The sequence below is a fragment of the Rhipicephalus sanguineus genome, chromosome 4 (assembly GCF_013339695.2).
Source record: "Rhipicephalus sanguineus isolate Rsan-2018 chromosome 4, BIME_Rsan_1.4, whole genome shotgun sequence".
Taxonomy (NCBI): Eukaryota; Metazoa; Arthropoda; class Arachnida; order Ixodida; family Ixodidae; genus Rhipicephalus; species Rhipicephalus sanguineus.
The window spans coordinates 62,193,964-62,221,769 of record NC_051179.1 but is presented as its reverse complement, the minus strand read 5'-3'; the positions used below and the strand labels follow the sequence as shown (position 1 = coordinate 62,221,769).

At 47.0% G+C, this 27,806-nt stretch overlaps 1 protein-coding gene across 1 annotated transcript in view; it reads left to right on the top strand.

Annotated features, from left to right (window-relative positions):
* LOC119391243 (uncharacterized) overlaps positions 1-25,699 on the top strand; it is a 40,872-nt gene extending 15,173 nt beyond the window's left edge. Inside the window, exons 12-24 of the mRNA XM_037658919.2 lie at positions 5,684-5,759; positions 6,389-6,528; positions 8,532-8,711; positions 9,970-10,033; positions 11,160-11,293; positions 13,487-13,587; positions 18,069-18,223; positions 19,624-19,725; positions 20,081-20,195; positions 21,167-21,239; positions 23,896-23,958; positions 24,137-24,212; positions 25,543-25,699. Coding sequence (XP_037514847.1) covers positions 5,684-5,759; positions 6,389-6,528; positions 8,532-8,711; positions 9,970-10,033; positions 11,160-11,293; positions 13,487-13,587; positions 18,069-18,223; positions 19,624-19,725; positions 20,081-20,195; positions 21,167-21,239; positions 23,896-23,958; positions 24,137-24,212; positions 25,543-25,695 — 1,432 coding nt within the window. The 3' untranslated portion in view covers positions 25,696-25,699. The remainder of the gene's footprint in view (positions 1-5,683; positions 5,760-6,388; positions 6,529-8,531; positions 8,712-9,969; positions 10,034-11,159; positions 11,294-13,486; positions 13,588-18,068; positions 18,224-19,623; positions 19,726-20,080; positions 20,196-21,166; positions 21,240-23,895; positions 23,959-24,136; positions 24,213-25,542) is intronic.
* Positions 25,700-27,806: the final 2,107 nt, after the last annotated feature.

Here is a 27,806-nt window from a genome sequence, read left to right as displayed (position 1 = left end):
ACTGTCGCCGACGTCTCGCCCCGCTCCATCTACCCGCCGTTCCCCGTCACCACGACGCCGCTCGCTGTCACCGATGCGGCCACGTCTGGTCCCACGAGACCAGGAAAACTAGTCGTCGCAGTCCACGAGGCAAGGGCTGCGATGCTGTCGAACTGCGAAAGCCCTCAGCGAAGCCCATCGAACGTGATAGACGTGTTTGTGGACGGTGTTCGTGCATCTGCCCTTATCGACACTGGAGCCGCCGTATCCGTTATGGACGCAAAGCTCAGCCGAATACTGCGAAAAGTGACGACGCCACTTTCTGGGCTCTCCCTCCGTACAGCCAGCGCCCAAAGCATCCACCCTACAGCGGTATGCACAGCCCGCGTCATGATTAAGGACGCTATGTACGCCGTCGAATTGATCATAATTCCTGCATGCTCTCACGACGTCATCCTCGGATGGGATTTTCCTCTCCCGCCACGACGCCGTAATTCATTGCGCACCCGCCGAAATCGAGCTCTCACCATTCTCTAATTTGACGCCGGCAGACAGTCCATCGGCTGCGAGCAAGATACTCGTCAAAGACGACATAAAAGTGCCTGCAAACTCGTCAACGGCGGTGTCAGTCTACTGCGCCAGCCTATCCGACACCGTTGCACTCCTCTCGCCATATGACCGTGTTTGCACGAGGAAAGGCTTGCTGGTGCCTTTCGCGACCGTTCAAGTCACCCAGGGCAGCACCTCTATTTATGTAATCAACCCCTCCCCGTACAGTGTTACGTTGGTGCGAGGGGAATGTCTGGGCAGCGTAGAACCCCTCGAAGACGCACAAGTTATGGACGAGCCCGATGATTCGCACGGCCGAAGTTCGAGCACGCTCAGTGCTGTTTCGACGTCTGGTTCATCACACGCTGACGTATTTGGTTCCTCCATAGCTGACAACCTTACGCAGGTCCAGCGTTCCCAGCTTTTGGACCTGTTGGAAGAATTTCGCCCTTCTTTCGATGTCGCTCAAACTTCTCTCGGCCGCACCTCGGCCGTTACGCATGGCATCGACACTGGCGACCACCTGCCACTGCGGCAACGTCCATATCGCGTATCTCCTGCCGAACGCCGTGTAATCACCGAGCAAGTCGACGACATGCTTCGACGTGATGTCATTCGACCCTCTAACAGCCCCTGGGCGTCTCCTGTCGTTCTTGTTGCGAAGAAGGACGGTTCTGTGCGGTTCTGTGTGGACTACAGACGACTCAACAAGATCACTCGTAAGGACGTGTATCCACTGCCGCGAATAGACGACGCGATTGACAGCTTGCAAGGCGCCGAATTCTTTTCATCTCTCGATTTGCGCTCAGGGTACTGGCAAGTACCTATGGCTGATGACGCTCGACCGAAGACCGCCTTTGTCACGCCCGACGGCCTGTACGAATTTAACGTCATGCCGTTTGGGCTGTGTAATGCGCCCGCCACCTTTGAGCGCATGATGGATACCGTTCTGCGCAACCTGAAATGGCACACGTGCTTGTGCTACCTCGACGACGTCGTCGTGTTTGCTCCGGACTTCTCCACGCATCTTCAACGCCTACGGCATGTTTTGACGCGTTTGAGCGACGCCGGTCTGCAACTGAATCTAAAGAAGTGCCGGTTTGCAGCACGGCAGCTGACAATCCTCGGCTACGTCGTGTCCAAGGACGGAATTCTTCCTGATCCCGCCAAGCTTCGGGCCGTGACTGAGTTCCCCAAACCTACGTCCGTCAAAGAACTGCGCAGTTTCGTAGGACTGTGTTCCTACTTTCGGCGCTTCATTCGAAATTTCGCGACTATCATATCGCCACTGACGAAGCTTCTCGGAAGTAACGGGCCCCTCCATTCGTGGTCGTCGGAGTGCGACGACGCTTTCGCAAAGCTCCGTCGTTTGTTGACGTCGCCTCCCATACTACGCCACTACGACCCTGCGGCCCCTACAGAGGTACACACAGACGCTAGCGGTGTTGGCCTTGGCGCTGTCCTTGCGCAGCGCAAACCAGGGTTCCCTGAATATGTCGTGGCATATGCAAGTCGTACGCTTACTAAAGCCGAGACCAATTACACCGTCACCGAAAAGGAATGCCTGGCGATCATCTGGGCCCTTACGAAATTCCGACCTTATTTGTATGGTCGCCCATTTGATGTCATCACCGACCATCATGCACTATGCTGGTTGTCGTCATTGAAGGATCCCTCAGGCCGCCTCGCCCGCTGGGCACTTCGCCTACAGGACTACGATATCCGCGTGCTGTACCGCAACGGACGCCAGCATGCTGACGCCGACGCACTCTCGCGCTCCCCCTTGCCTGACGACAATACTTCCAGCTCATTGTCTCACAATGCCGTTTCGTCTATCGACATTCAAACCATCGCCACTGAACAGCGCAAGGATCACTGGATTGCCTCACTGATAGCCTTGCTGAGTGATCCATCGGCGACACCATCCACTCGCGCATTGCGTCGTCAAGCGCACCATTTCGCCGTTCGCGACGACCTCCTCCACCGACGCAATTACGGCGACGGCCGCCAGTGGCTACTCGTAATACCCCGCAGTCTGCGTTCTGACATATGCGAGTCGTTCCACTCTGACCCGCAGTGTGCACACTCTGGGGTATCGAAAACCTACCACCGCATTCGCCAACGGTACTTTTGGCGAGGGATGTACCGCTACGTGCAGAAGTTCGTTCGCTCCTGCATCGATTGTCAGCGCCGCAAAACTTCAACGCACCTGTCGCCGGCAGGTCTGCAACCTCTACCTTGCCCTGACCGGCCGTTTGGGCGCGTTGGCATCGATTTGTATGGACCACTTCCTCTAACGTCGGCTGGTAACCGCTGGGCCATCGTCGCTGTTGACCACCTTACGCGATACGCCGAAACTGCCGCCCTCCCAGCGGCTACAGCGCGCGATGTTGCCTCCTTCCTGCTGCACCGATTCATGCTGCGCCACGGTCCACCCCAGGAGCTGCTCAGCGATCGAGGTCGTGTCTTCTTGTCCGAAGTCGTCGAAGCCATTCTCAAAGAGTGCAACGTTGTTCACCGGAAAACTACTGCTTACCACCCGCAGACGAATGGCCTCACCGAACGCTTTAACCGCACGCTCGGCGACATGCTCTCGATGTACGTCGCCGCCGATCACACAAATTGGGATGCCATTCTGCCTTTTGTCACCTACGCCTATAATACCGCCCCGCAGAGCACTACTGGTTTCTCGCCCTTTTTCTTATTGTACGGCAGGCACCCGTCGCACACGATCGACACAATCCTTCCCTACAAGCCGGACCCGTCTGAGTGTGCGCCTATTTCTGCCACAGCAAGACTCGCTGAGGAATGTCGGGAGCTTGCCAAGACATTTACTACGAATGACCAAGAGCGGCAGAAGAGCATTCGCGGTGACACCACCACTTCTGCGCCCACGTTCCTCCCTGGAGCACTCGTATGGCTCTCGGTCCCTACCACTGCACCTGGCCTCTCTTCAAAACTACTGCCGAAATACGACGGCCCCTACCGTGTCGTCGAACGCACGTCCCCGGTCAACTACGTGATCGAACCCCTTGAACCATCTTCGGACATGCGCCGTCGAGGGCGCGACATTGTCAACGTGGAGCGCCTGAAACCCTACCATGACCCGCTCATAGTGACAAGCAGTTAGGTCGCCAGGCGGCTCCCTTTTCGTACCCGGGGTAATTGTAGCGAAGCGTTCGAAGCCTCTAATGGGTCGCCCTCTCGAGCGCTTACTAGTGGGTCGTCCTCTTCCGCTCTTCTGGGACGGCACGCTCCTCGCGCTCAGAGTCGGCACCCCGCCTTGACTGTCGCAGTCGTTTATCGTCGCCGAGTGCCCGCTAATAAACGTCTTTATTATTATTATTATTATTATTATTATTATTATTATTATTATTATTATTATTATTATTATTATTATTATTATTATTATTATTATTATTATTATTATTATTATCCGGGGGCGACCTTAATCCTTCGCTTCACTTGGTGTTTCGTCGCACTGCCAAAGCGGATCTCAAAAACCACGTAGGAGGAAGCTCGTTTTCTGAATATTCGGAAAGCAGGAAGTAAATGCCTGACCGGAAGTGATTGGAAGAGAAACATGTGTGTCACTCGTTTCTCGTGCCACTGATAATAGGAAGTCGAACCATGTACGGTGACTAAGTCGAACCTTATCAGGCGCCACTGAGTCCTGCTGTTCAGCTGGGGGTGAGTGAAGTGTCGGGCCTTCGTAGGCGGTTTGGCTACTCGCACGAGAAGAAAATGGCACAGTGTGAGATAATAAACATCTACGCAGGCCTAAAAGATGGTGTGAAAGAAAAATTGGCCGCATATCTGCGTGCTACGCTGCAAGCGTCGTCGAAAGACGGTAGTCTTCGGCCGGCCGTTTTTTTTTCTGCCGACCATTTCCGCGCCGTTTAAGCGCAGCCTAAGAAACACTGGGTTTTTTAGAATTACGTATATATGTATTTTATAGTAAAGGAACACACCACCCAATACTTACGTATTGATGTTGCGCCTCAGATATGCGTAATTTCTTTTTGATCGACAATGTTCACAAGTATGAACGCAACTACCAGTTCAAGATGCCTGGGCGTTCAGCAAGTGCTTAAACTGCGGCCGGGTGGCTGAAATTGAATAGGGTGACAGACACAGAGACAGACAGACATACAGACAGACCGAATATTCTGCGTTTAAGTCCCCCAAGAAAGACTATCGTCTTTAAAACTCCGCCGGGCTGACACAATCTCCAAACGTGAATTCACGAGGTCGTCGGCAAGCCTCCGCAGGTGACGATTGGTGTGAGGGCACTGCCAATAAGATCGTAAACAAGCTTTTGTAACATCGTGAACGTAGTCACAACAATATATATGTTGTCGCTGACGAATTGCAAAAAAAATTATTTTGCATCATTGAAATGTAATAAATCCGGTTCTGGTCACCTACTGGTTTGTTTGAGTGCTGTTTTGTTCTGTTTCTTTGTGACGCGAACATTATTTGGGTGGCTCCAGCAATCAGTAATTCAGTCTGAACTCAAATTGCACTTCATAGTGCTTCTAGAGTTATGGGGATAAATAACATCTTTTTTTTTTTCAAGGTAAGCATTCTTTCGCAGTTTTTTTTTTCTTCTTGAGATCGTCTTGATACAGTTTATTGTATCCTAAAGGGTATGCATGTCCGGGCAATGTAAATGGTCAATCTACAAATGTGCAGGCAGAGCGATGGAAGTCAGATGATTCAAGCAAGTAGACCGATACAATAAACATTATACTCTAAGAGCTACCACGCGAAGTTCTAAAAGCAAAAAATTGGCATGCAAGGAAGGTTCGGATGAAGAAAAGTGGCAAAAGTTAACATACACATGTCAGAGGGGTAGCAGGCTTCGCCGGAGTGCAGAAAAGTAATACCGTAAAGCATGCCACCATGCTTGGTTGCAGTACAGCAGTAATATACGGTGAAACAGACATAATATAATGCAGTGAAACATCGTTGTTATGCAGGTGCACATCAAAACAGTAGTAGAAAGAAGCGCATGCGAAGGTCCTAGTACGACTCTTTTTTTCCTGCTCTTTTTTTTCCGGGATCACATATTCTTCATCCGTCCGTCGGCAGTTGTTGAGTTCAATGGTTTAACGAGTCTTTCACTGTCGTTTCTTTTTTTTTTTTCTTTCAGGCTCACCTACGTCAAAGTACGTGCGCTAATGACGTCAAGGAGCGTCGACGCACTGCACTTCATTCCACTGTTAACGGTCAGCGAAAATGCTCCTTCTCTATATTTTAGCAGCGAGCCTTCACTGTAGTACTACTGCTTTATGGCTCTGTGACGGCAGTAAATATTTCGAGTGAAGCGTATTGTGAGCGCTTTTATAAAGGCCTTTTAAAAGTCTTCATGTGTCTTACGCATTCGCCTAATATGAATCTAAGGCGAAAGCTAACTATCTTCTTTGTCTTGTTCTTTTCCTTCTCAATAGATTGTACTGATCCCTTATTGTATTATTGTATTAAGATCATGATGGCGTCATCACGTGATGATTTTTTTTTTTTTGCATCACTTCGTGTTCACGCAGACGCCGCCGACGCCAACGGTCCCATTTCACATTTGATGAGGCATCTAAGGCTCTCGCCTTAATGATCAGAAACGCACCAACGGTGTGTGCGTTAGCTCATGGCAAGCAAGCAACATTTGAATATATGGTAACATCAGACCCGTAAAGATATAGTGAGAAAAGAAAAGGCAAGGAAGTTAGCAAGGCTAAAACTGGTTTGTTACCCCACGCTGTGCGGGTGGAGAAGACTTGAAAGGAGTGAAGAAAAGGAGGACGACACATCCTTCTCTGAGACTCAGCCTAAAGGATCGAAATGTTTTCTTACCACGCAGGGCACACAGGTACTGGGCCTTGTGGGAGGCTACTCTGGTTTCTGGATGGGCGTGGCTATTGTGGTTGGGGCCACCGAAAGCGTGCGTGTCGTGTTCGACTTCTGCCGCCGACGCGTCCGCGGACGGCTCCGCAAGGCTGAGTCAGTACGACGTTGAAATGTTAATAAGCGAAGTGTCATTCCCGCTACATCAAAATAGAGACTCTCTCATACCCACTTTGAGGTTATCTGCCACTTCAGTCCTTCGTTTTTTGTTTTGAATTCAGACTGTTTATCTGTTCTATAGAGTTCACTCGTCACCTTGATCTAAAGGGCAAACCCGGCTATTCTTAAACGACATTACGGTATTGTCATGGTCAAGTTGTAATACTAGTGGTAATGCAAGCGGCAACGCAATTCCCATAGAACGCGATCGACAGTATCAAATAAAAGAAAAACGATATGTCTAAGCCTAAACTGCAATGGGTGGCTGCTCCATGTACTGTCTACGATGACGTCACACCCTACTCGACCGTAATGCAAATGCAGTGCGCACGGTGTTTTACAATGGAAGAGCAAAAGATGCGATGTCATCTGACGAAGCTCTCTGAGCTGCATCAGCACTTCGAAGCTCGACAGCGGCGATTTCAGTGATAATATCAGTGATAAAGGGTCGCCGTGCTAGGCGAGGTAGGCTCCGACGTCAGAAACACAAGGTGGCGCGTAAATAGTCGCACATTCGAAAGCACATTAATTTGTGTATGCGCAACCAACCTTTAAAATTTAATTTTAGTAAACCCAAATCACTTGCAGTCCTACAAAGATCATGAAAGTTCCGTGGAAAGCGCACGTGGAAAGTTTTATTGAAGTCAATGTACATCGACACACCGCCGAAGTTGCTCTTCAAAGCCCCAAGAATACACTTACATGGCGACAATAGCGTCTGGTCATGGGCAGCGACGCAAGTAGGTGGTCAAAACTGGCGCGCGATTCGAGGCCAACTGCATTTTGTCGCCACTCCGCACGATGTCAGCAGCAGCGCCGCTGATCCCCGAAAAGAAGTTGAAGTTCTTGGAGGCTACACGAGAACGCGCTGCGTGCGCACCGAAAGTAGATCGCCTCGTTACCGAAAGTGCGCGCCCGTACGCATTGCGTAGTTGTACAAATAATTAACCTGTTTTATTGAGGTGTTGAGTGAATTCGCGCAAGAAGTGGTCATGCACGCGACATATTGGCACGTTCTTATACTTTCTGTAGTCAAATGAAACTTGGAACATTACGAATAAACGCGAGGCTGGTCCTGGTGAAATGGGGTAAAAAGAGAGAGATAGAGAAATATTAATTGAAGATAGGTAAAGCGGTCGGACCGTTTAATGCCGAACCTCGGGCCTTCTGCTCCACTGTTTGTGGGAGACTGGGCTACTTTGTGCTTATTGCGAAAAAAGAAAGAACAGCAATGACACGACACACTAGGTAAGGACTGTAGAGGTGATGTGCTAATCTACGCAGGGGAAGGGGTTTTACAGAATGACGGGGAGGAGAGTATGACGAAGGGGAAGATAGTAGTTTTTACCACTGTATTCTTTCCATATGAAAGCTGGGCGTCCATGCTGCATGGAACATTCACATAGACAGCAAAAGAACTAAAATAATTGTGGCTGTACAGGAATTATTTAAGCAATAGTTATAACACTGTCTCAAGGCATTGATTGCATTGATTCGAGCTTATATGGTGCCTTTACGTTTCTTTTCTTATTTTTGTATATGTTTTCAAAATTTGATGGCTCCAATTTCAGACACAAGTCAATGAGAAGGGGGTTTTCAGGAGACAACAAAATTATTGCTACCGAAGTTTCACAGCTGTTGCGGTCGGCAGGATTCGTGCCATAACCGCCAGCACGATTGAAAGTTAGCAACATTTTGCCAACTAATTGATGATTATTCACTTAGTTGATATATAGCAGTTGCAGGGCTCAAGTGAGGTGATACCGCATCTCTCGGACAGAAAGTTCGGGCCTATAGCATGGTACGTCGAGAGGACAGCTTATTAATTTACCCTGCGATCAATGCGAGGCCGAATGTTGTACGGTGCGCGGAAGCGTACTGGTTTACGTTTGGCATAACACCGGCTCCCGCGCGTGTAATTTGTCTCTCCGATGCCGCAGGATCACATTCCTGTTCCGCGTGTGCAAGATGCTGATGGTGCAGGGATGCTTCGTGGCGTGCGCGTTCAGCATCTACTGGGATTACGAGAACTACCGACACTTCTACACGGCCGTCACCTACGAGCAGCAGAACATTCGAGGCGTCTTCTTCCCCGCCGTGACCATCTGCTCATACGAAGCGTGAGCCCGTTGTTGCCTCTATGAAAGCGCATGCCGTTAATGGGCCCGCAAACCATTCCGAGTTCAAAGACGAGATAGTGGGTTCTTTCTCGCCTTCACAATGACCCCTCCTACAAGCGCTATCTCCTCATCACCACTCATTTCTCCAAAAAACACGTGGACAATGTCAGCGCTAAGCGTTCAGCATATCAAGATTCTCGCGCTTTTCGTCTACACGCTGGTATCTCCGCATGCGAAGTCGGAAACGTACAAAACAAAATGAAATCATTTGATCCCGCACGATAGTCATGAGAGACAAAGCCGAACCGGGGTGCGAATGCGTCACAAAGCAGGTTAGGAGACAATTCACAACTGATATCCTTCGTATATGGTCCACTCGAGAGCTTGTTTCTTCGTGACGCCACAATAACAGACTGCTGGCGTAACGAATTGGGCCGAAAACACGGGAAAAGCCGGAAGGATATAACACGCTCGTTCTTTGTATTTTGAGAGGTTTTTTAAGGGCCCTTTACTGTTGCCTGCCTTTGTTCTTGACTCGCGATAGCGTTGTCCCTGCCAATTAGAGCATTTACTTTTACGACATGCACAGCTTGAGCATAACTGGAACCTTCTTTCACAATATGTATGCATGCAAGAGCAGGCGACAGAGACGGTGATACTTGCATGCGGGACACGGCAGCCAGAGCGATGGCGGAACACGTGCCTGAGACAGTGCAGCTAGAACTGACCAGCAGAATGTAGCTTTTAGTGCAACAGTCGACAAACCGGAGGTTACATAAATGCGTTGTTAAGAAATGACAAGCAGTAGCACCATATCACAGTCGAGGGCGAACAAAGAAGGAGCTGCGTTGAGCGCTCACCCTTAACTGAATGATTTTTTTTTCGAAAAAAAAAAAGGGAATACATAAGCAGTCATCGACCGTACGTGGTAGTTCTCGAAAGCGATGCATGCGCAGTGGAAACCAGTTGGGCGCAACAAAAGTCACGCCCCGTAGAGAAAGATTGCTTGTAAAAAAATGATAATGAACGCATGAAACATTTTAACGTGAAAATTATAAGCCCCACAAAGTACACCAGCAAAAACAAAACACCAATTATGATGTGCCAGTTAGCCGAATCCTACACGGCTTTTAAGCTACAGTTTTTTTAAGAATTGTAATTCATTCATGATAACGGCCCTTTCTAGGAAAGAATTACTATTTGACCAGTTCTGCCGCGAGTACTCGTTACATATGTACTTAATGTGCTCTCGTTTCAGGGTGAACTTCACCAGGATGTGTACAGAGTACGGAAGATACAACAAGTGCGTCGCTGCTACTTTTGTAAGCACATTAATTTGTTTTGCTACAAAAATACCAATCTGACTGCAAACAGAACGTGGATATACTAGAAGCAGGGGCTGTCTAATAGTCTTTAAAGACTCGGTTACTACACTTGGCGGTCTGACAGGCAGTTTGTTCCTGTTTTCTCTCACAGCGTCTCCCCCCCCCCCTTCCTATTTTTTTGTAGTTACGCAAACTACTGCGCAGTCAACAGGAACTTGACGTCAAAGGACGAACGCGGGTATCCTGTAAGACACACCGAAAATCGTACACAACTGTGCACGCGGACAAAAAGCACATGCGTTGTGCGAAATCTGTTGCTTTGTGTTTTGTATCTTCACCCTTAAAGATTCCGAAACAATGGCAGTTGGGCGACCACCAATGTGCGACGTGACGCTTAAAGGTTGCGCTTATGTACTGCAGGAAGTGCAGGGAGTAGAAGATTGAATACTAAAACAAGTAATTCCAAGCCATACACGATTATTACACTGCATGTCCTGGATAACAGTGATAATGTTAAGCATATTATTCATATTACGCGCTAATAACAAGTGTGTTTCAGTAATAACTTTTTTTGCGAAAACGGGTTCTGTGAAGGTTGTGCACAAGCACCGAAGTCTTCCAGTGATTACAAAGTTGACTACGTTAGTTTGAATATGCGTTTGCGAGGTTTGAACTACGCGTTTCGGGCTTTGTAAGCTCTTCGTTGAAAATTCTGCTTTCGTTGTCTTTGCTTTTATCAGTTGTGGTTTTTCCCGATGCTTTTCAGGAACGTACAGACGGGTCCACTGTTAAAGGGAACACTTCCGTTTCGGGTATGTCCGGATTTCGCTCTCCTACAAAAGCATAGTGGCTCAGATTTGCATAACACTACCGGTGATTGACAGTTCGGAACTCTTATGATAGACTAGTAACGTGCACGAACAGTCTTTCCGCATCCACTAGCCGTTAGGGGGCCAACAAAATGAAAGTTGCTCATTCGAGTGTTCCCTTTAACAGTGGATCGTACTGTACATGTATTCACGATACACGTTGTGCAAGAATAACATGCCCATTGCCCGATTTTCGGGCGCTAAACCATGAGGCAGCTTTTTCTTTTAATGTCGCGCTTTGCGTTTTCTTTCAGGATACGACAGTGGGCAACGATATAATAGCCATGAAGTACGTCATCAACTACACTTATCCTCCGACTGACGTCTTTTCAAATTGCACCATGACCTTCTCCGGAGAGATCTGTGAAAGCTTTAAGTGTGACAACCTGTAAGTATATAAATAGCCCGCAGGCTTAACTACGCGTTCGCGTACTCTTCTAACCAGTTAAAGAAAGAAAAATACAAGGTTCATGCCTACATTCGTGCAAAAAGAGAAAATGGATAACTTTAGACGTCGTTACTTACTGATTCGTCGAAAGAAAGCCCATTCAAGTTTCGAAGACGTCTATTAGGCATCATCTATCGCGTGCATTCAAAGCTCTATACCGGCGCCCCCAAGGTAAGCGTTGGCGTGACGAAGAACGGTTCCTGTGGCCAGGGCAGGCACTACCAGTTGCCTTACTAACGGCCTATTTTTGCGCTAAAAAATAAAATTCTTGTATGTATTCACATTTAGACTACAACAGCTTTAGTTTCAGCATGTCCTCACCTCCATACACTGTGCAGTAGTGGCTAAAAGAACTGTAATGTCTGAACGAAAATCAGTGTGAAGTGTGAAAGAAGTTCCGGAACACTATTTTCGCATAGGCTTTCGGCAAAAAAAAAAGCGTCATTGTCACCAGCGATCGGTAAGGGAACACCAGACAAGGTCTTGCAAGGTCTCGCAACAATTCGCGTGATCCCGCTAGGTCTCGCTTTCTCTCGCAAAGCCCCGCCGAGCCTCGCCGCGTTATCGGTTCTCCTTAAAAAGACGTCACAATTGTGTTCAGAAATAAATCGCAAATGATTCAGAATATACTCTACTATAGGAGAGCAGTGAGCTATCCCTTGTGATGTATGGTACGTCTTGTGGTAGTATTAACATTGAAATCAATTTATATCTAGCCACATGTAAACTAAATCCACGGGGGCTTCTTGTTGGTGTGGTCTGCCGCAACCAACCATGCAGCAAGAGGGGCGTAGGCAGCAATTTTTTTCGGGGGGCGGGGGGGGGGGGCACCTTCTTGATCTGAAGTGGGGGCAGGGCAGGTAGATGTGGTCGAGTGTCATTTCGTGCTCTGCATGCCATGTCGAAAAAATATTTCCGGGGGGGGGGGGGGGGGCACTGGCCTGGTGTGCCAGCCCCTGGCTACGACACTGTGCAGCACAACATCTGCACGGGTGTGGGCCGCGCAAACAGGAAGTAAAACCACAGCCCGTGCCTGAGTAACATGAGCTTAACGAATACATCTTGTACCATTCCTTTCTTTAAATACCTCCTTTCTCCGTGTTGCTAGTTTGGTGCACAGGTTTCGTATACGTGCCACCAGTAACGTGCAGTTCAATTGTGCACTTTCCCCACAATCGAGTCACTCCTGCAGCCACCTCAAATCGCCGTTCCGCGACCCGATAAACATCCGCTTTCATACGCGCGCGAGCAAACACTGTCTGATTCTACAATGATATATTCAAGACTTTCGCTTCGTCTACCCACGCAAGCTTTTCCGCCACGGATGAAGGCGTACCACTAGTTAGAAAGTTGAGTGTACCGTACTGCAACGATTTGCGTTATTCGCACAACGGTAATTCTCCATATTTCGTCCATGTTCTCCTCCATTTCTTTTTTCTTATATTAGATTGGTAATTTCTGCCATGTGACGCCTTCGGGACAAGTCTACAGCGGATATCAGCAAACGCTGTCGCGTCCGGCGGCTTAGTTTATCTGGAATTTCGAAACACAGCGAGAATCGAGTCGGAACGCAAAGCCGCGGGGAGCATGAGCTCCTAGAGAAACAAGCAAGACTGAAATCTAGATGTTTACGAGAACGGATAACTGGGCTAGTTTGTGGGAACTCACGTTAAGGCAGGTAGCGCAAAGAGACACGGACACAAGCGAAGAATTCTTATTCTTCGCTTGTGTTCGTGTCTCTTTGCGCTACCTGCCTTAACATGAAATCTAGACGCTCGCTTGCGGCAAAACGCAATGTCAGGTAGATTAAACTTTACCAAGGCAAGCTGCGTTTCAATGAACAATCTGTATGGTTGAGAAACTCGTGATGAGGGTGTTAGGACACCGTGCGCTTTTCTACTCTGTTATGAAGCAATTTTTCTTGACAGAAACCTAATTTACGTAACGCATAAGAATTGCAAATCTGGGATACGACGTTGAACTTACGTGATAGGATGGAGCTTATTGTGGCATACGGATTCCTTTACGAGGCTGGTATGGTTTCGCGTTTTTTTAGGTTTCCTTCGATAAGTATATTGAACGTCTCTTTTTTGGCAGCCTCAGTGACAACGTCACTCCCCGAATTGTACGCAGGTGGGATCCCACGTACACGTTTGTGAAGACTGGTGTTTGCTTCATCCTTAACATCGGAAGGTCACCGGAACTTCAGAGGTGTCAAGAGCAGTACAAATACCGTAAGATAGGAAAGCCATCTTTCTTTCGTCATCTAAAGTTGAGCGCGTCAGATAGTGTCAGTAAAACAGGCCTACGGGGCGATGTCATCCGTGCTGAATAATCATACAACTCGAGATTCATAGGGTAGTAAGTCGCGGTGTTCTTTCGTGCCGAAACCACAATATGATTTTGAGGCACACGAGATTCCGGTGAGAGGTCCTTGTCTTGCGAGTGGGCATATGTATATGACGGGAATAATCGTGGTTGTGATTATGATCATGAGGACGACTGTGACGTACTACTGATGTGTAAGGAACGCGGGACAAGTAGTCGCACAGTTTAGCATGCATGTGAGTTCAGTTTATCTATGTGGCATAGAAGTAAACCTTTTGAAAGTTATATCCTCGCGACGTGCCGACTGTTGTATTTAGCGTGTCCTGAAGTTAACTCAAATAATTCTCTCGTTAGTTTTTTTTTTTTTTTTTCGTGCACTAGAAGGCGTAAGCGATTGTACGGATTGCTTTAAAAGCGGATAATAAGGGCACAGGGAGATATGAAAGCCATGAAAACACGTGAACCCTTATCACCCTGACGATGACTGCTTTGAGTAAAACCTGTATAAACATGAATCCTTCGTAACGAAAAGCTGTGGCTGTATATATCGTCTCCCTTTAAGGGGGTCCTGCAACACTTTTTGAGCAGGGTCAAAAAGCGCTGCCAATCGGTAGTCGAGGCTCCCGAGAACATGCGAGCCAAACATTATAGCGAAGCGAGCGGCCTGGAATTTACAATAAATTCTCAAAGTCAGCTAAAAATCGCTTCCTCTTCTCTCGACAAATGATGTATTAGTCCGCAATATATGACGCGGTTGTCGGCAGTTCCACCATTAGCTGATGTTTTAATCACGATAACACCCTCATTATTACCTTCGTTGTTAATTTTGAGTTCAATAAGTAGATAATATGTACGTTTATATTGTGTTATGCCGTTAAAACACCGAACAAACATTAATATTAGCACTCCCGGTCTCACCGACAGCTCGTCTGCTCGTAGTTGCGTGGCTGCGTTTTCTTCACCATGCGCAGTGCCGAAATCGTGAACATTTCTGTGCTTTTGACTATCGCCGGTTGCCGTTGAGAGTGGCAGCCGTTCGAGTGTTGCCTCGTCAGCTGGAAACTGCATCGTCGGCACGTTCTCACGACCGACCGAGGCAGCGGTGCAGCATTTCTCCGATAACAATGCTGGCGCCGGCTAGTTTAGGATACCTGTGTTCGCTGTATGGCGAGAGTCCCGTTCGCTGTCTGTTCAGTATGTCATCGAGCCGTACCTCGGCGTATCCTCCCCGTAGTCTCACGTTCCCGAGAAACCGCGACACAGCAACCAAGCAGACTCGCATTTTCACGGTAGCTGCAGACAGCCGGGGGATGGGTCCGCGCCGGCCCGATGCCCCACGATCCTTTCTTCTAGTCTTTAGTTCTTTGTTGTCAGCCCGCACTCGCTGTGCGCCCGCATTCGAAGAGCAAACAGCATCGAAGTACCGCCACTGGAAGAAGGGTGCACGCAGCTTTGCCGTGTTGAATACGATTCAAGCGGCGCGAGCAGTGCGACGAGGCGGTGTATCGGAGTGCAGGTCGAAACCCATCTCAGCTGTCATTCGTTCCAAACGCGCACGCAGGTTTGCGTTCATGGTTGGCAGAGCGATGAAAACACTATGGAAGTTCGAGGTGCACACCCAACATTACCAAACCGACTCGCAGTTTTCAAGCACGCGCGATACACGGTGCGATGGGCTCCGCTCGACGACGACCACGCAAGCCGACCGGAAGTGGCGCCACAGACCACGTGGTTGCGCCGAGACGCCAGAGAGAAAAAAATGAAGAAAAAAAATGCCGCCGGCGCTGACGTAACTCTTCGGCGCCTCCTCGCACCTCCGCCCCCCCTCCCTTCACGCCCCGCGCAGCTTTCCGCGCGCTCGCGGCGTTGAGTGGAGGGAGAAAGCTGCGGAACGTGATCTCTATAATTTGGTAACACCACTTAGACTTGACGGATTCAAAAAATTTTTGCGGCATATGACTCGTGAAGAGTCATACGTCAAGAATGAGACTATTCCAATATAACTAAGAAAGGTGTTGCAGGGCCCCTTTAAATGCTACGTTGCACACCAAGTTGTTGCACATCACGTTGTTGCACATCAAAGGGTGAGAGGGCGGTGTTCTTTTTTATTATTATTTTCGTTTTTGTCATTGCCGTATGATTGAGCTAGGAAGAAAGGAAACGGAAATGCAGAAGGCACGGAGGTTAACCAGAAAAGATTCCGGTTGGCTACCCTACACTGGGGGCTTAGGGAGAGGGAGTAGAAAGATGAGAGGAGGGAAGAGAAGAAAAGAAATAACGTGTGAAGCGTATGGCGCGCTCTCTCTCTTCCGTTTCGTGCTTTTCTACATCCTGAATTAAGAGCAGGAAAAGAAGTCTGTTCAGACGGTGGGCATTGGTCCCGTTGTCCGCGCCTTACAGAATTCGTTGAAAACGTAGGTATTCCGACATTTGTTCCTTAATTCTCATGTTTTATTTCTTTGGCTTCGAAACGCTTTCTAGACCTGTAGAACGACGCTAACTTGGAAGAAATACAGTACGAAGAACCATAAAAGAATATTACGAACGCGCAAATTATTACAGAATACCAGTTAAGGCGCTGTCAGATTGGAAGCATGTGTCTGTTTTCTTCTATGTCTCGTCTGGAGCATACATAGCTTTGTTGGAAAGTCCTGTAGCTGAAGCATGCTACAGCTACAATAACCAACGACACCGGCATGTCGGCATTTCGTCACACATAAGAGAGACCTAGGCCTATAAATGTATGTCCCTTTTACACGTCCGCCAAAAGTAATAACAGAGGCTTTAAGATGACCAAATCAGACCTTTGATCTTCGCGTCGACTTCTTTGCCTCTTGACCCGCATCGAGCGGTTGGAGCGCGATCAAGTCGATAAATAACAACTCCCCCAGTATCTTTCAATGATTCTGAGCATCTGTAGATTAAGTGTAGGACGTATAGAGAAAAAAAAAACTCAGAAAACTTTGTGCCAGAGCAACGTCTCGTATGCTGACAGTCTTCCTAGCGTGGTCCTTCAGGACTTTGGATAGGCCATTTATCAACGTCAAGTCAACTTTGAAGGAAACCTCATTTCTTTTCGGGCACATAATGCTTCTCGGAACCAAATCTCATTACGCGTGAATGATATGGCTCAAACACTTCTCTGCGTCTTCTCTGTGTCACTTCTGGCTTTCAGCGAAGATCACAGCGCTTCCGCTAAGATGACCCTCATAGTCTACGCCTGCGTGGAAAGAAGCCTCCCTCCCGGGACATTATTATTTTTTCTATTCCCATCTGACTCCTCTGAGTGGCCTCACAGTATGGATCACGGCTGCTAACGCAGTAAAATACCGGACGTATTTTCTTGCTAATCTCTTCTGTTTGGGTTATTTAGTTACATGGTCCACATTCGCCGAGGCTATGCGTTCATTCCACACATGTGATTGCTCCAACTCGCCGGCCATTGAAAGGAGTGCTAGTGCTGCTAAATCACGGGACAATTTTGAAAATAAAAAAAAAACTATTGTCGAGCAGTATTGTACTGTGAGTGAATTATTACAGCCGAAAAAGTACACTTTTTTTCGATAAGAATGGCCTTTCTTCACTTTCTTTACACTTTTTTTCGTTAAGTATGCAATGATTGAACTCGGATTTTTTTTTCGTTTTTTTTTTGTCGGGAAAGTTAAACCATAAATAGAGAGAAAAATCGAGGCATTTAAGGTCCCAAAGTTGCGGTGTGAGTTGCTGAGGGCGCAGCTACAAAAAAGTTTAGGAATTATTCTGGCAACGCGTGGTTCTTTAACGTGCTCAACAGCGTTCTTGAAAGTTCTACCCAATCGACCTCTGAGGCCTATAGAATCATACCTGCGACCTTGCGCACAGCACGTTATTCCACCTCGGTGGTTATAACACAAGATTTTACATTTCGTAGTGATCTCCACGTACAATATTTTGCAGCTAGATGCATCACCGAAAAGGATTCTCCTTCGATTTAATCGGAAAGGCAATATGTATAGCATATACGCATTGGCGAGCAGCTGGTGTGGTCTTCGTAAGGGTTTTAACTGCACCAAGAGCTGCAGATACGCACTTTTCCACAGGATGGCTTAGATTCACACCGCCACCAACCGGCTTCGGCTGTTTTTCCCGTTTTCATCTTCCTGTCGCAATGATTTCCCAGAGTATATATGAGACGGCTTTACACTGAAGTTACTGCAATGGGAAGGGCGAGCCGTTTTTTTTTTTTTTCTGCCTAGAGTGACAGTTCGGTGCTCTTGTTCAGAACTCCGACGGGCGTCAGTTTTAATTGTACACAACCTTACGTAAGCTATTCGCCCAATTTCCCTCGTGCTCATGCACAGCGGACCTGATGCTTGTTGTTCACCTCGTTTCCCGGATGTTACGGCAGGACTCAACTTCCGTGTTCGCGCGGACACCAAGGATCCTCGGAACGAGAACATGGCCTTCTCGGCGTTGGTGCACGCCTCCAGCAGTTACACTTCCGGAATCATCCACACCTTCCGCTTCCAGGCTGGCCGGAAGTACACCATCTCCGTCGCTCAGGTGAAGATGTCACCCGCCTGTCTAGGCTGCGGAGTATTGTGGTTAGTGCATTTGAACTCTGGGTGCCGCGCGAACACTGAACAAGAAAGTAAGGTCACAAACAAGCTGCGCTCGTGTTTGACACCTTACTTTCTTGTCCCGTCTTCGCGCACTTCAACCTGCCACGGTGGTCTAGTGGTCATGGTGCTCGACTGCTGACCCGAAGGTCGCGGGATCGAATCCCAGACACGGCGGCTGCATTTTCGATGGAGGTGAAGATGCTTGAGGCCCGTGCATGTAGATTTAGGTGCATGTTAAAGAACTCCAGGTGGTTGAAATTTCCGGAGCCCTCCACTACGGCGTCCCTCATAACCATATCGTGGTTTTGGGACGTTAAACCCCAGCAATTATTATTCGCGCAATTCACCCAAAGTTTAATATATATATATATATATATATCAACAAGAAGTCAAGAGTTTCGCCGAATCCCGCTTGGCCGGGGAATGACATGGGCGAAGAAAACACAGCGCCGACCAAAGTAAAAATATATTCTTAAAAATACGTTTCGGCTCCCGCATTGGAGCCTTGTTCACAATGAAGCATGAGCAGCAAGTTCGCTCATTTATAAGCTCGTCTAATCTTTCCAAGGCTTCACCTAGAATCTTTGTTTATTCAAACCATTGCGCACACGCTAAACAAGAACTGTGGTAACCTTCCGCCATTGTATGCGCGTTGCCTCGAACATGTGATTGACGACCTTACAAATAAGCGAACTTGCTGCTCATGCTCCATTGTGAACAAGGCTCCCGTGTGGGCGCCGAAACGTCTATTTAAGAATATATTTTTACTTTTGTAGGTGCTGTGTTTTCTTCGTCGGTATATCAACATGCCCACCTTTGCACCATAATTTAGTACACTGGTGAGCGGGAGTCAAAATAGCACAATATATTAGCAAAAATAGTGACTTAACGACAAGACAGGAAGATTGACTGGGTGAAATGATCTTCGTTGCAAATGAAGCGAAGCGTATTTGTGGCGGGGCAAGATAGGCTAGGTGTTTGTACGCGGAAACGATCACAGAATGAAAGCCTTATCCTGGACGGGGGTACGGCTTATGTTTCGAGAATGTCAGCAAATGAACTAAGCGTGTGTCTTAGCTATTATCGGGTTTGAATTTCAGCGTCCTAAAGATAAGGGGGCCCAACCCTTTCGTCGTAGCCATTAGTGAAAAACTACTCATGCTAACGCATGGGGCACCTTTATTCTTATTTCGAGTAGGTTACCCACACTGGTAAGCGTACTCAGGTGAATTCGATATTGTGCGCCGCAAAACCATATAGCTTGAGAAATACGCTGCTGTGGGAAAATCATTGCAATTTCCTGAGTCATGTTTTGATGGAAACCTGCTATAATTCTCGCAGACAGAGATGGTCTCGTTGCCGCTACCTTACGAGACGCGTTGCATCGACTACGAAGCTACGGCGGACGAATCTTTGTACGACGAGAAAGAGATTCAAGAAGAGGCAAGTACATGGCTTTGATTCCGGTAATGTGTAGAAGTTTAATGCTACTGCGAATGCATATCGCTTCTTAACGGTTCTTATCTCTACCTAGTCGTTGTGGATTCAGCTACCGCCTGAAGATTTTACAAAGCAACTAAGCTGGTTTTGAAAAGCTGGTTTTGAAATTTTTTTTTTCATACTTCTCTTTTTTTTTCTTGTATTCGAAAATTGCAAAGCGAGAAGGCGTGGCCGGAAAGCACCAACCTCTCCCGCACGCCGTTTTCAATAAAAAAAAAAAGGAAGAACATGATAAGGCTTTTCTTTAAACATACTAGCAATGATTTGCTCCCTTCTCCTTTTAACTGTCTGCCGCCAGGAGTGCAGCGAGTTCTGCGTGGCACAAAGGTGGATTGCGACCTGTGGCTGCTTCTCCAAAATGTACGCCGTCAAGCATCGCATGAGAGGAACAGTGTGCGAATATGTGCCACATAGTGAGTAAAGGTTTTTCCTTTTTATTGCTTTAATCTTTTATTTTTTTTTTTCCTTTCACTTAAACACGGTGATCAGGCACGTCGCATCGAGCAAGCCGTGCTGTTTTACACTGCTTACACTGCGTGGCCAGAATGCTGTCGTTTTCCTCTTCGAGAGGCAGATGAAGAAATCACATGTTGCCAGCATACTACAGGTCGTAGTGAAGCAGGCTTACAGCAGGCCGGCGTAAAACGTGGCAGCGTCCAGGGGGATCACATTAAGGGCGCTTATGGTACGTTATGGGACCTCGCAGCGTGATCTGTTTTTTTGAACGTTCTGCAACCATAATGTATTTGTGGCTCATATGCAAATCTCATGAATAAAAAAACACGTAGTGGGAACAACTCTAATTACACAGAAAGGTCACAAAGAACGTAACGTCGCATGACGATATCAGTTACGTGTCGTTGTGAGGTCATCACGACGTTATAACTCACGGATTCCGTAATTACCACATGCCGTAATTATCACATGCAGTGATTATCACATAATCAATGACGTCATGAATGGTGTCATCGCATTACATCGTCACCTGGCCAAGAGGTGGGCCGATCCGGGACGTATTGCAACACTGGGTGACGTATAGAAGGCTTCAGGTTCGGGGAAGGGAGGAACGATGCAATCGATTGGGAAAACTCTGAGCCGTGCTGCCGCCAGGTTTGCTGAAAATACTACCACTTCCTTCCTCAATTAACCACTTCTCTCACAAGGTAACTTAATGGATGTCACGTGAAAGCGTAGCCTTTCACCCGTGCTTGTCTTAGCGTTATCTGAAGGGACTGTCACCTTTTTGCCCTAGGCTGCCCTAGAAACGATGACCTGGAGAACGGGAACATATACTATGTAACTGGAATCTGTTGATAATGTACGCCTAGTGCACCTGTCAACATCTCTTGTAACCTTTCTTGTTTTTTGTGTTCTTTGTTCACAGTGCGTTGCATCGACGAACTCATCCGTCAGAAGTGGTTTGTATCCTGTCAGAACGAGTGCACCAGAGGATGCAAGTACGACAGCGCTCATTTTTGCGCGATGGTTTATCTTGCTTCAGCGTTACCGCGTTACCACAACTGTCACAAGGGAAGCGGATCGAGATATTACGCATTCATATAATTTCTTATGCCTTAGGGTCATCCTTAATTATGTTAAGAGACTAAAAACCGCGTGATTCGAGTAACGTGCCCTTTAAGAATCTCTCATGGGTTTGCGATTAGCGCTGTTCCGTACTTAAAGTTTAGACAATCTTAAACGAAATACTTGAGTAACAAAGGTTACTTGAAAGTCACGTAAAGAATTAAGTTATACGTTCATGAAATCGCCTTAACGCTTCAACGAGCTGTCTTGTGAATTCATACGGGGGTTTTTCTCCCGGAAATTTGTGCCTTCTTGCACTTTTACAGCAATGTAACGATGCTGCGTTACCAGTGTCGTGCTAACAAAAAAGTCAGTTTCGCCTCAAGGGCGAAGCAATGAATGCGATAGCAAGACATTGGAATGTCACAGGAAGAAAGGCAAGCAGCTAGAAACTTCCTGCGCGCTGCTCAAGCACAAAGGACGCAGGAAAAGGAAACACACAATGCGAGTGCGAACTAACAACTGTCACAGCTCGACACTTGCAGCGCGCTGCTCAAACACAAAGAAGGGTGCACGAAAAGAACGCAGAGGTATACACAGGACGAGCACGACCTGTCACAGTTGTTACTTCAACTAGCCCTATACTTTGGCTCTTCTAGCTAGCAGCTCTCTCCTTTCGCAAACGTGGCCGCCGCAGCGAGCACAGTGACCTTCTTGCGGTCTATCATCACAAACGTTGCGGTGAAAGCACAAGACGTGCAAAACTCCCTCTCGTACAAGTCGGAGGCACACATCCCAACTCCGGCAAAACACTAGAGAGATTTAGAGTTTGGGACTCAAGAAATTTGCGAGCCGCCAGGACGCATGCGCAGAATGCAAGTCACTCTCGGACTCTTGCGCTCGCGTTGTCCCAAGACCCTGCAGAGCGTTCCTTTGGGCGGCGAACAAAACCGGATAGCGCGCGACCTCACGAGAAGAAAATAAAGACGGCGCTTGGCAGTGGCACGTGAAGCCACGGCTCGCGTTCCCCGCGGGCGTCCATTCAGGTCACTAAAATAAAACTTCATTTGGGTCTAGTTGGTAGATATTCCTGAGGCTAAAATTACAGCGCAAACGCACTTCTTTTTCCGTGTTACTTCTTTTTTACTTCTTTGTCCCTGCACCCATCTGAATATGATTTCATGTCTTCGCGTATCTAATACACTACCATCTTTGCTACACGTTTTGGTTTAGAGCTATTGTTGTGTGCACATGTGCGGTAAGGTTGCCTTGTGCTTATATATGCATTGGCGCATGAAAAAAATAAAGCATTTGTTTGTCAGCGATTGTGTCCTACGTTTCTTTTCTTCGTGGTTGTCTTGTGCGTTTGCGTTGTAATTTTAGCCTCAGGACTCCGGTCACGGTGTAACATATATACTGTGATTCTAGTTCAGCCGTCTTGTTTCCTCCCTCCTGTGGCATATGTCTATAAGAGCCACAGTGCTCCCACTAGCTCGCGCCACTACGAGCCATGGGACGCTCTTCTTTTTTCCTGACCGACTGGCCACGAGTGGTGCGGCGCTAAAACCCCAAAATGGAAAACTAGCGTGGGTCGCCAGCGATACGACGCAAACGCAGCGCGGGCAACGATGCAGCATGGCCCGCGTCTCGCACAATTTTAATTTCGCCACGTGTGGCGTCCCGTGCGTTTCACCCAACGCCGCGTGCTATTGTAATCTGCCGTTAGTTCCCTGGAGAACGAATGACGCATTGCGTAATTGTCTAAGGCAGCGCGCTGAGGAGCGAGGGGTCGCAGATTGGAGTCCCCGGTCGAGCACTGTGGAATTTTTTTCTTCTCAGTTATTTTTATTAATGGCTTTTATTTATATACACACATACATGCTTATACGGGACATGACGGCGACGGTAAAAATCCGCTGATAGTGTCCATATAATTGCTATCGCAATAATAGGCTCACTTTCACACGGCCAGCCAGGGTGTCTACGCCATTTTAGTTATTACGCTAAACAGTACTGCCAGGTATCTTCTTGTGGGAACGCAGTCACAGCTACAAGAACAGAACTTCTGCACATGCATTTTCTGGCAAAGCTAGGCAATGCATGTTTAGCTGCATGCTTTGGTGTATGAGGGCATATTCTGCACCAGCACAGTTTGTTAATTGGTGTGACTTAGGATTTTACAAAAGCAGGAGCACGAAAAGTCACCATTAAAAGAAAGTTTAACACTTTGGGGTGTATTTCGTCGAATTTTTCACAGGTGAGACTGACCCAGAGGCTGTGGAATAAGGCGTGCCGTCTTTAAGGTTGAGCGTCAGTTCTTTACTTTCTCTTCGACGGCGGGTATGCTGCCGTTGCTGGTGCTGAATGACAATGAGTGTCGTATGCTCATGACTATAGGCATGTCAATAAGTATGCTTATGTCTTCAGTTTCTGAACTTAAACAAACACGATGGCGTAGGCAGGACTATACTCAGCAGTGCCCTTGTGCCTGCTCATCGATTACGCGTAGCTTTTTGTTCAACTCGCTTTCGAGCAGTCACCTTCTCATTAGAACTAATCTGAACAACATACTCGATTTTGTTTTTTCAGAGACACTCGTTATAGAGGCCTGATGTTTCAAACCGGATTCATCGAGGACTACGTGAGATACGAGTACGTGTCGCTCAGAATGAGTGTCCCTTTATCTTTCATTTGTAATATTCCTCTACGACAAGTGTGATTCTGGTTCAGCTTTTCGTTAGCGCTCGGCTTACACACGCCCGAATATGACAGGAAATATCTCCACTGCCTCGCACTTCGCTGCGATTGATTTAGCTTTTCTCTGTCACAGAAACCTCGAGGCAGACCTCACGGTGGTCCTCGGCTCCACGAAGCGCAAGATTGTCAGCAACCTGCCAAGAATGACGGTCCGTATTTATTTAATATATTCTCTATTTAGCACGTACGCCATTAGAGCTCTGTTTTGTACAGGTATCTTTTTTTTCTCGAAGCAAGATTGCATGTTTTAGGACTGATAATTTACAGTCGAGAACTTGCAGAGTAACGAACAAATCTAAATGAAACCCGATGGCTTCGCAACTAACGACGGAATGCACAACACAAAGAAATGTCGTAGCCGAGGTTCTTTTCACCTCAACCTCTCCACAGCAACCCATTTCAAAGAAAGGAAAGGCAAAAAGCTGACACGTCAACCGCGATGCGAAATTCAACCACGGTCAACAGCGATGCCAGCGTGAGTTTTAAATGTTGTGCCATACGTTCAGTGGTCTAAAAAAAGTGCCACTTATAATTTTCGACGCGAGGCCTTCGCAGGTTTATTTGTTGGTTATTATTATGATTAGAAGGACAGCAAACTTGAAGAGTCATAGATGAACGCTAAATAATTTGCACAAAAACTCGAGCGCTCCCGTTTGCGTGACTTTGTGTTCGCACGCGTCTGCGAAAGTGCTCTGTACATACCTTTAGAATGTAATTGGAAAATGTCGTTTTGGTTGCCCTGAATTTACATTCACGGTGCACAATATAGCATAATGCATATAATGAACATAGAAATATCGTCTGTTTTCTTGCTGCCTGCGCGAACGAACTGCGCGAAAACATCGTTTTTCTCGTAGAAATTGAGATGCACTCCCGTTTAAGCTTGAAAGATTGCATACGCTATTTTTTTTCCTGACAGCTTATTGGCATGTGACTCTACGCTCCCCGTTTTTCTGGTTGCTTGGTATTGTTCAGAAACGCATTAGTTCATGTAATCCTATTATCTTGATGTGACTCCTTGTATGTAAATGAACATATGTCGTAGTTTTAAAGGTAAACATTCGGCAGAAGTCTGCCTGGTTGGGTAATAGAAACCGGAGGAAAGAGAGAACTCCAACCAAGAATTTATTTTAGGATACCCAACGTTTAGAAGACCGACGGACTTCTTCTTCAGGGGTGAGAAGGCCTGAAGATTACGTATGAATCAAAATGAGAACCTTGTTTTCATTTTAAAATAAACTCTTTATCCACCTCGGTTTCGTTGTACGGCGATTGGAATGTTGTAGTTTGGATTCACGCCTACTGTAATGCGTCGAACTAATGTAAATTCATGCTTGTCGGCTTTTCGAATTCGCAGAAACATGGTTCTTATCGTTCCTCGAACGATTACACATAACTTACCCGAATTCGCAAATAAAGATGTTGATAAATACTTGTCTTTCTTATTTTGTCTCCCCCTTGTTCCTGTGGATCCTCCAGATGGCCGACTTCCTTCTTTACCTGTCCGGCCACGTGAGCATGTGGTTGGGCGTGTCACTCATCGCCGCAGGCCCCTTGGTGGTGGAAGGGGTCAAGTACTTGCAGCGGTTGTTCAATGCCTTCGCCACCTCCATGGGCTTCGTCATGGACTAGTGACGTCACGCTCACACCAGGACGGCGACAGTCACATAATCGGGCTGGCCACAACGACGGAGCCGGCTTCCACAAGCAAAATATACAGAATGATCATCAGTACACCAATGACACTTTTGTTGATTTATTAATTCGTGCACCCACCTTCATCGCTTGTTAGAGAACTCCAAATGCGCGTTTGTGGGCTTTGAAAAATCAGATTCACCGACGATTACTATACTGCCTAATGTGAATTCCGAGCGCAGCTTCGTGTTGGGGCCAGGCCAACTGCGTTTGATGTTTTGGCTTTCCGTATAATTTTTGTGAAGTAGGACAGCACCCGCTACGCCATTATTCGCCTTTCTGCGGGTAAGCGGGGTATCCGCTACACATCTGTATGGTATTGTGTGCACTTTGCTGATGCTGCATGTGGCTCAGGACGATGAATAATTATGGCTGAGCACTTTGCAGTGGGTGGGAAACATTAAACCATACACTCGTTGAGCAATTAGCATGGGTGATGACTGGTTGTCACTTTTCTTTTCTGGCACGCTATATTACACAAGTTAACGCGATTGCTTGCCCGACATGAAGCCTGTATAGGGTCTTTTGGCAAGTGAGTTCCGTGCACCAGTGTGGCTTTGAGGTAGAACACTCGACTGTCACGCAGAGGGCCCCGGTTCAAATCCCATTCGATCCTGGGTATTTTTTCTCGTTTTATTTTTTCATGTCCACCTGTTCTTTTTCATGTCTTAGGTTACGCCACCGACGGCGACAGCGACGCCGCTCAATGCAAGATCGGGCGCCTAAGAGCTATGCTCTAAAAAGGAAGAAAACCGCGAGATGAAATGCTTAGACCTTAACAGCATTCGTTATTTGGTTGCAAGGTGTGGAAGTTGAAAAGGGCATAAACAGATGAAGGAGGTTTGAAAATTGAGAAGTTAAGGAAATTCATTTCAGGCACCAGGCGGTGAGAAAGAAAGAGAGAAAGGCAAAAGGAAAGATTACGAACGAATCAAAGTGAGAACCTTGTTTTCATTTTAAAATGAACACTTTATACACCTCGGTTTCGTTGCACAGCGATTAGAAGCATTCCGCTCGTGACAGCCAGTGACTCGTTTCTAGCACTTTTTTTCCTAATGGAAATAGAAACTCCGAACCGAGAAGTTCTGGGCATTCCTGGAATTATAATATTTTTGTTGGAATCGATGAAGTTAAAGCTAGCTGTCATCTTAATCGAAAAACTACTATCAATGGGGTTATACCTGCATTGTGCTCGCATAGTTTGCCTTGTCATTCGAATAAATCAACCACATTCACTTACTCTCATCGTTTCCAAAAAGCGAAAGTTCACAATCTGTGATTTCCGTGTTTGATCAGCAGAGACGCAACGTTTTGTGAAGCAAATATTTATTCAGACCTGTTATAACGTAGGACTATTCACGTAGACAGACACGCCAGTTAGGCTCATGTGCTAAGTCCATCAAAACGCATCGATCACAGAGACCAAACTGCATAAAAAATATACCACGAAAGACTTCAGTACAGGAAATGGGCATCACTATTTACAGATCACTAGCCTTGGCACTTGTTCAAGCAAGGCCTCCGCGGAGGCTCATCTTTGGACACCTATTTCTGCCATCTAAGATGACCAGCATAATATGTTCGTACGCACCAAAGTAATTACCGTGCGTTTCGTCATATACTTGCAAAGGAACAAGCGTAAGAGTGCCTATATACAAGAAGGCGATACTTATATTAATGTGCATTACTATTTGATGAGATTATTAGAAACAAAAACGAGGTAGAGTGTCACAAGCATTCGTGTGAAGACAAAATGTATGGGCTTTGAGGTCACTGCTTGAGGCAGACGCGGAGACACCACAGCTTCTGATTGTATTCTCGGCGTCCCTTTTACCTCACTATTTTCTTTGCTATTAAGAGATTTGTATTATGTAATCTACTGCAGAGTTCTGAAGATGTTATGCTTGACGTCTCCAAAAAGCTGATGATAGCACTACAAAAAATAGTTTTGTTCCTTAGAAGGCACTGAATAGCTAAGGAAACTGCTCGATATGTTCTTGAGGTAAATCGTGGGTCTGTTGCCATAGAAACGCAGCCGATAAGCCGAA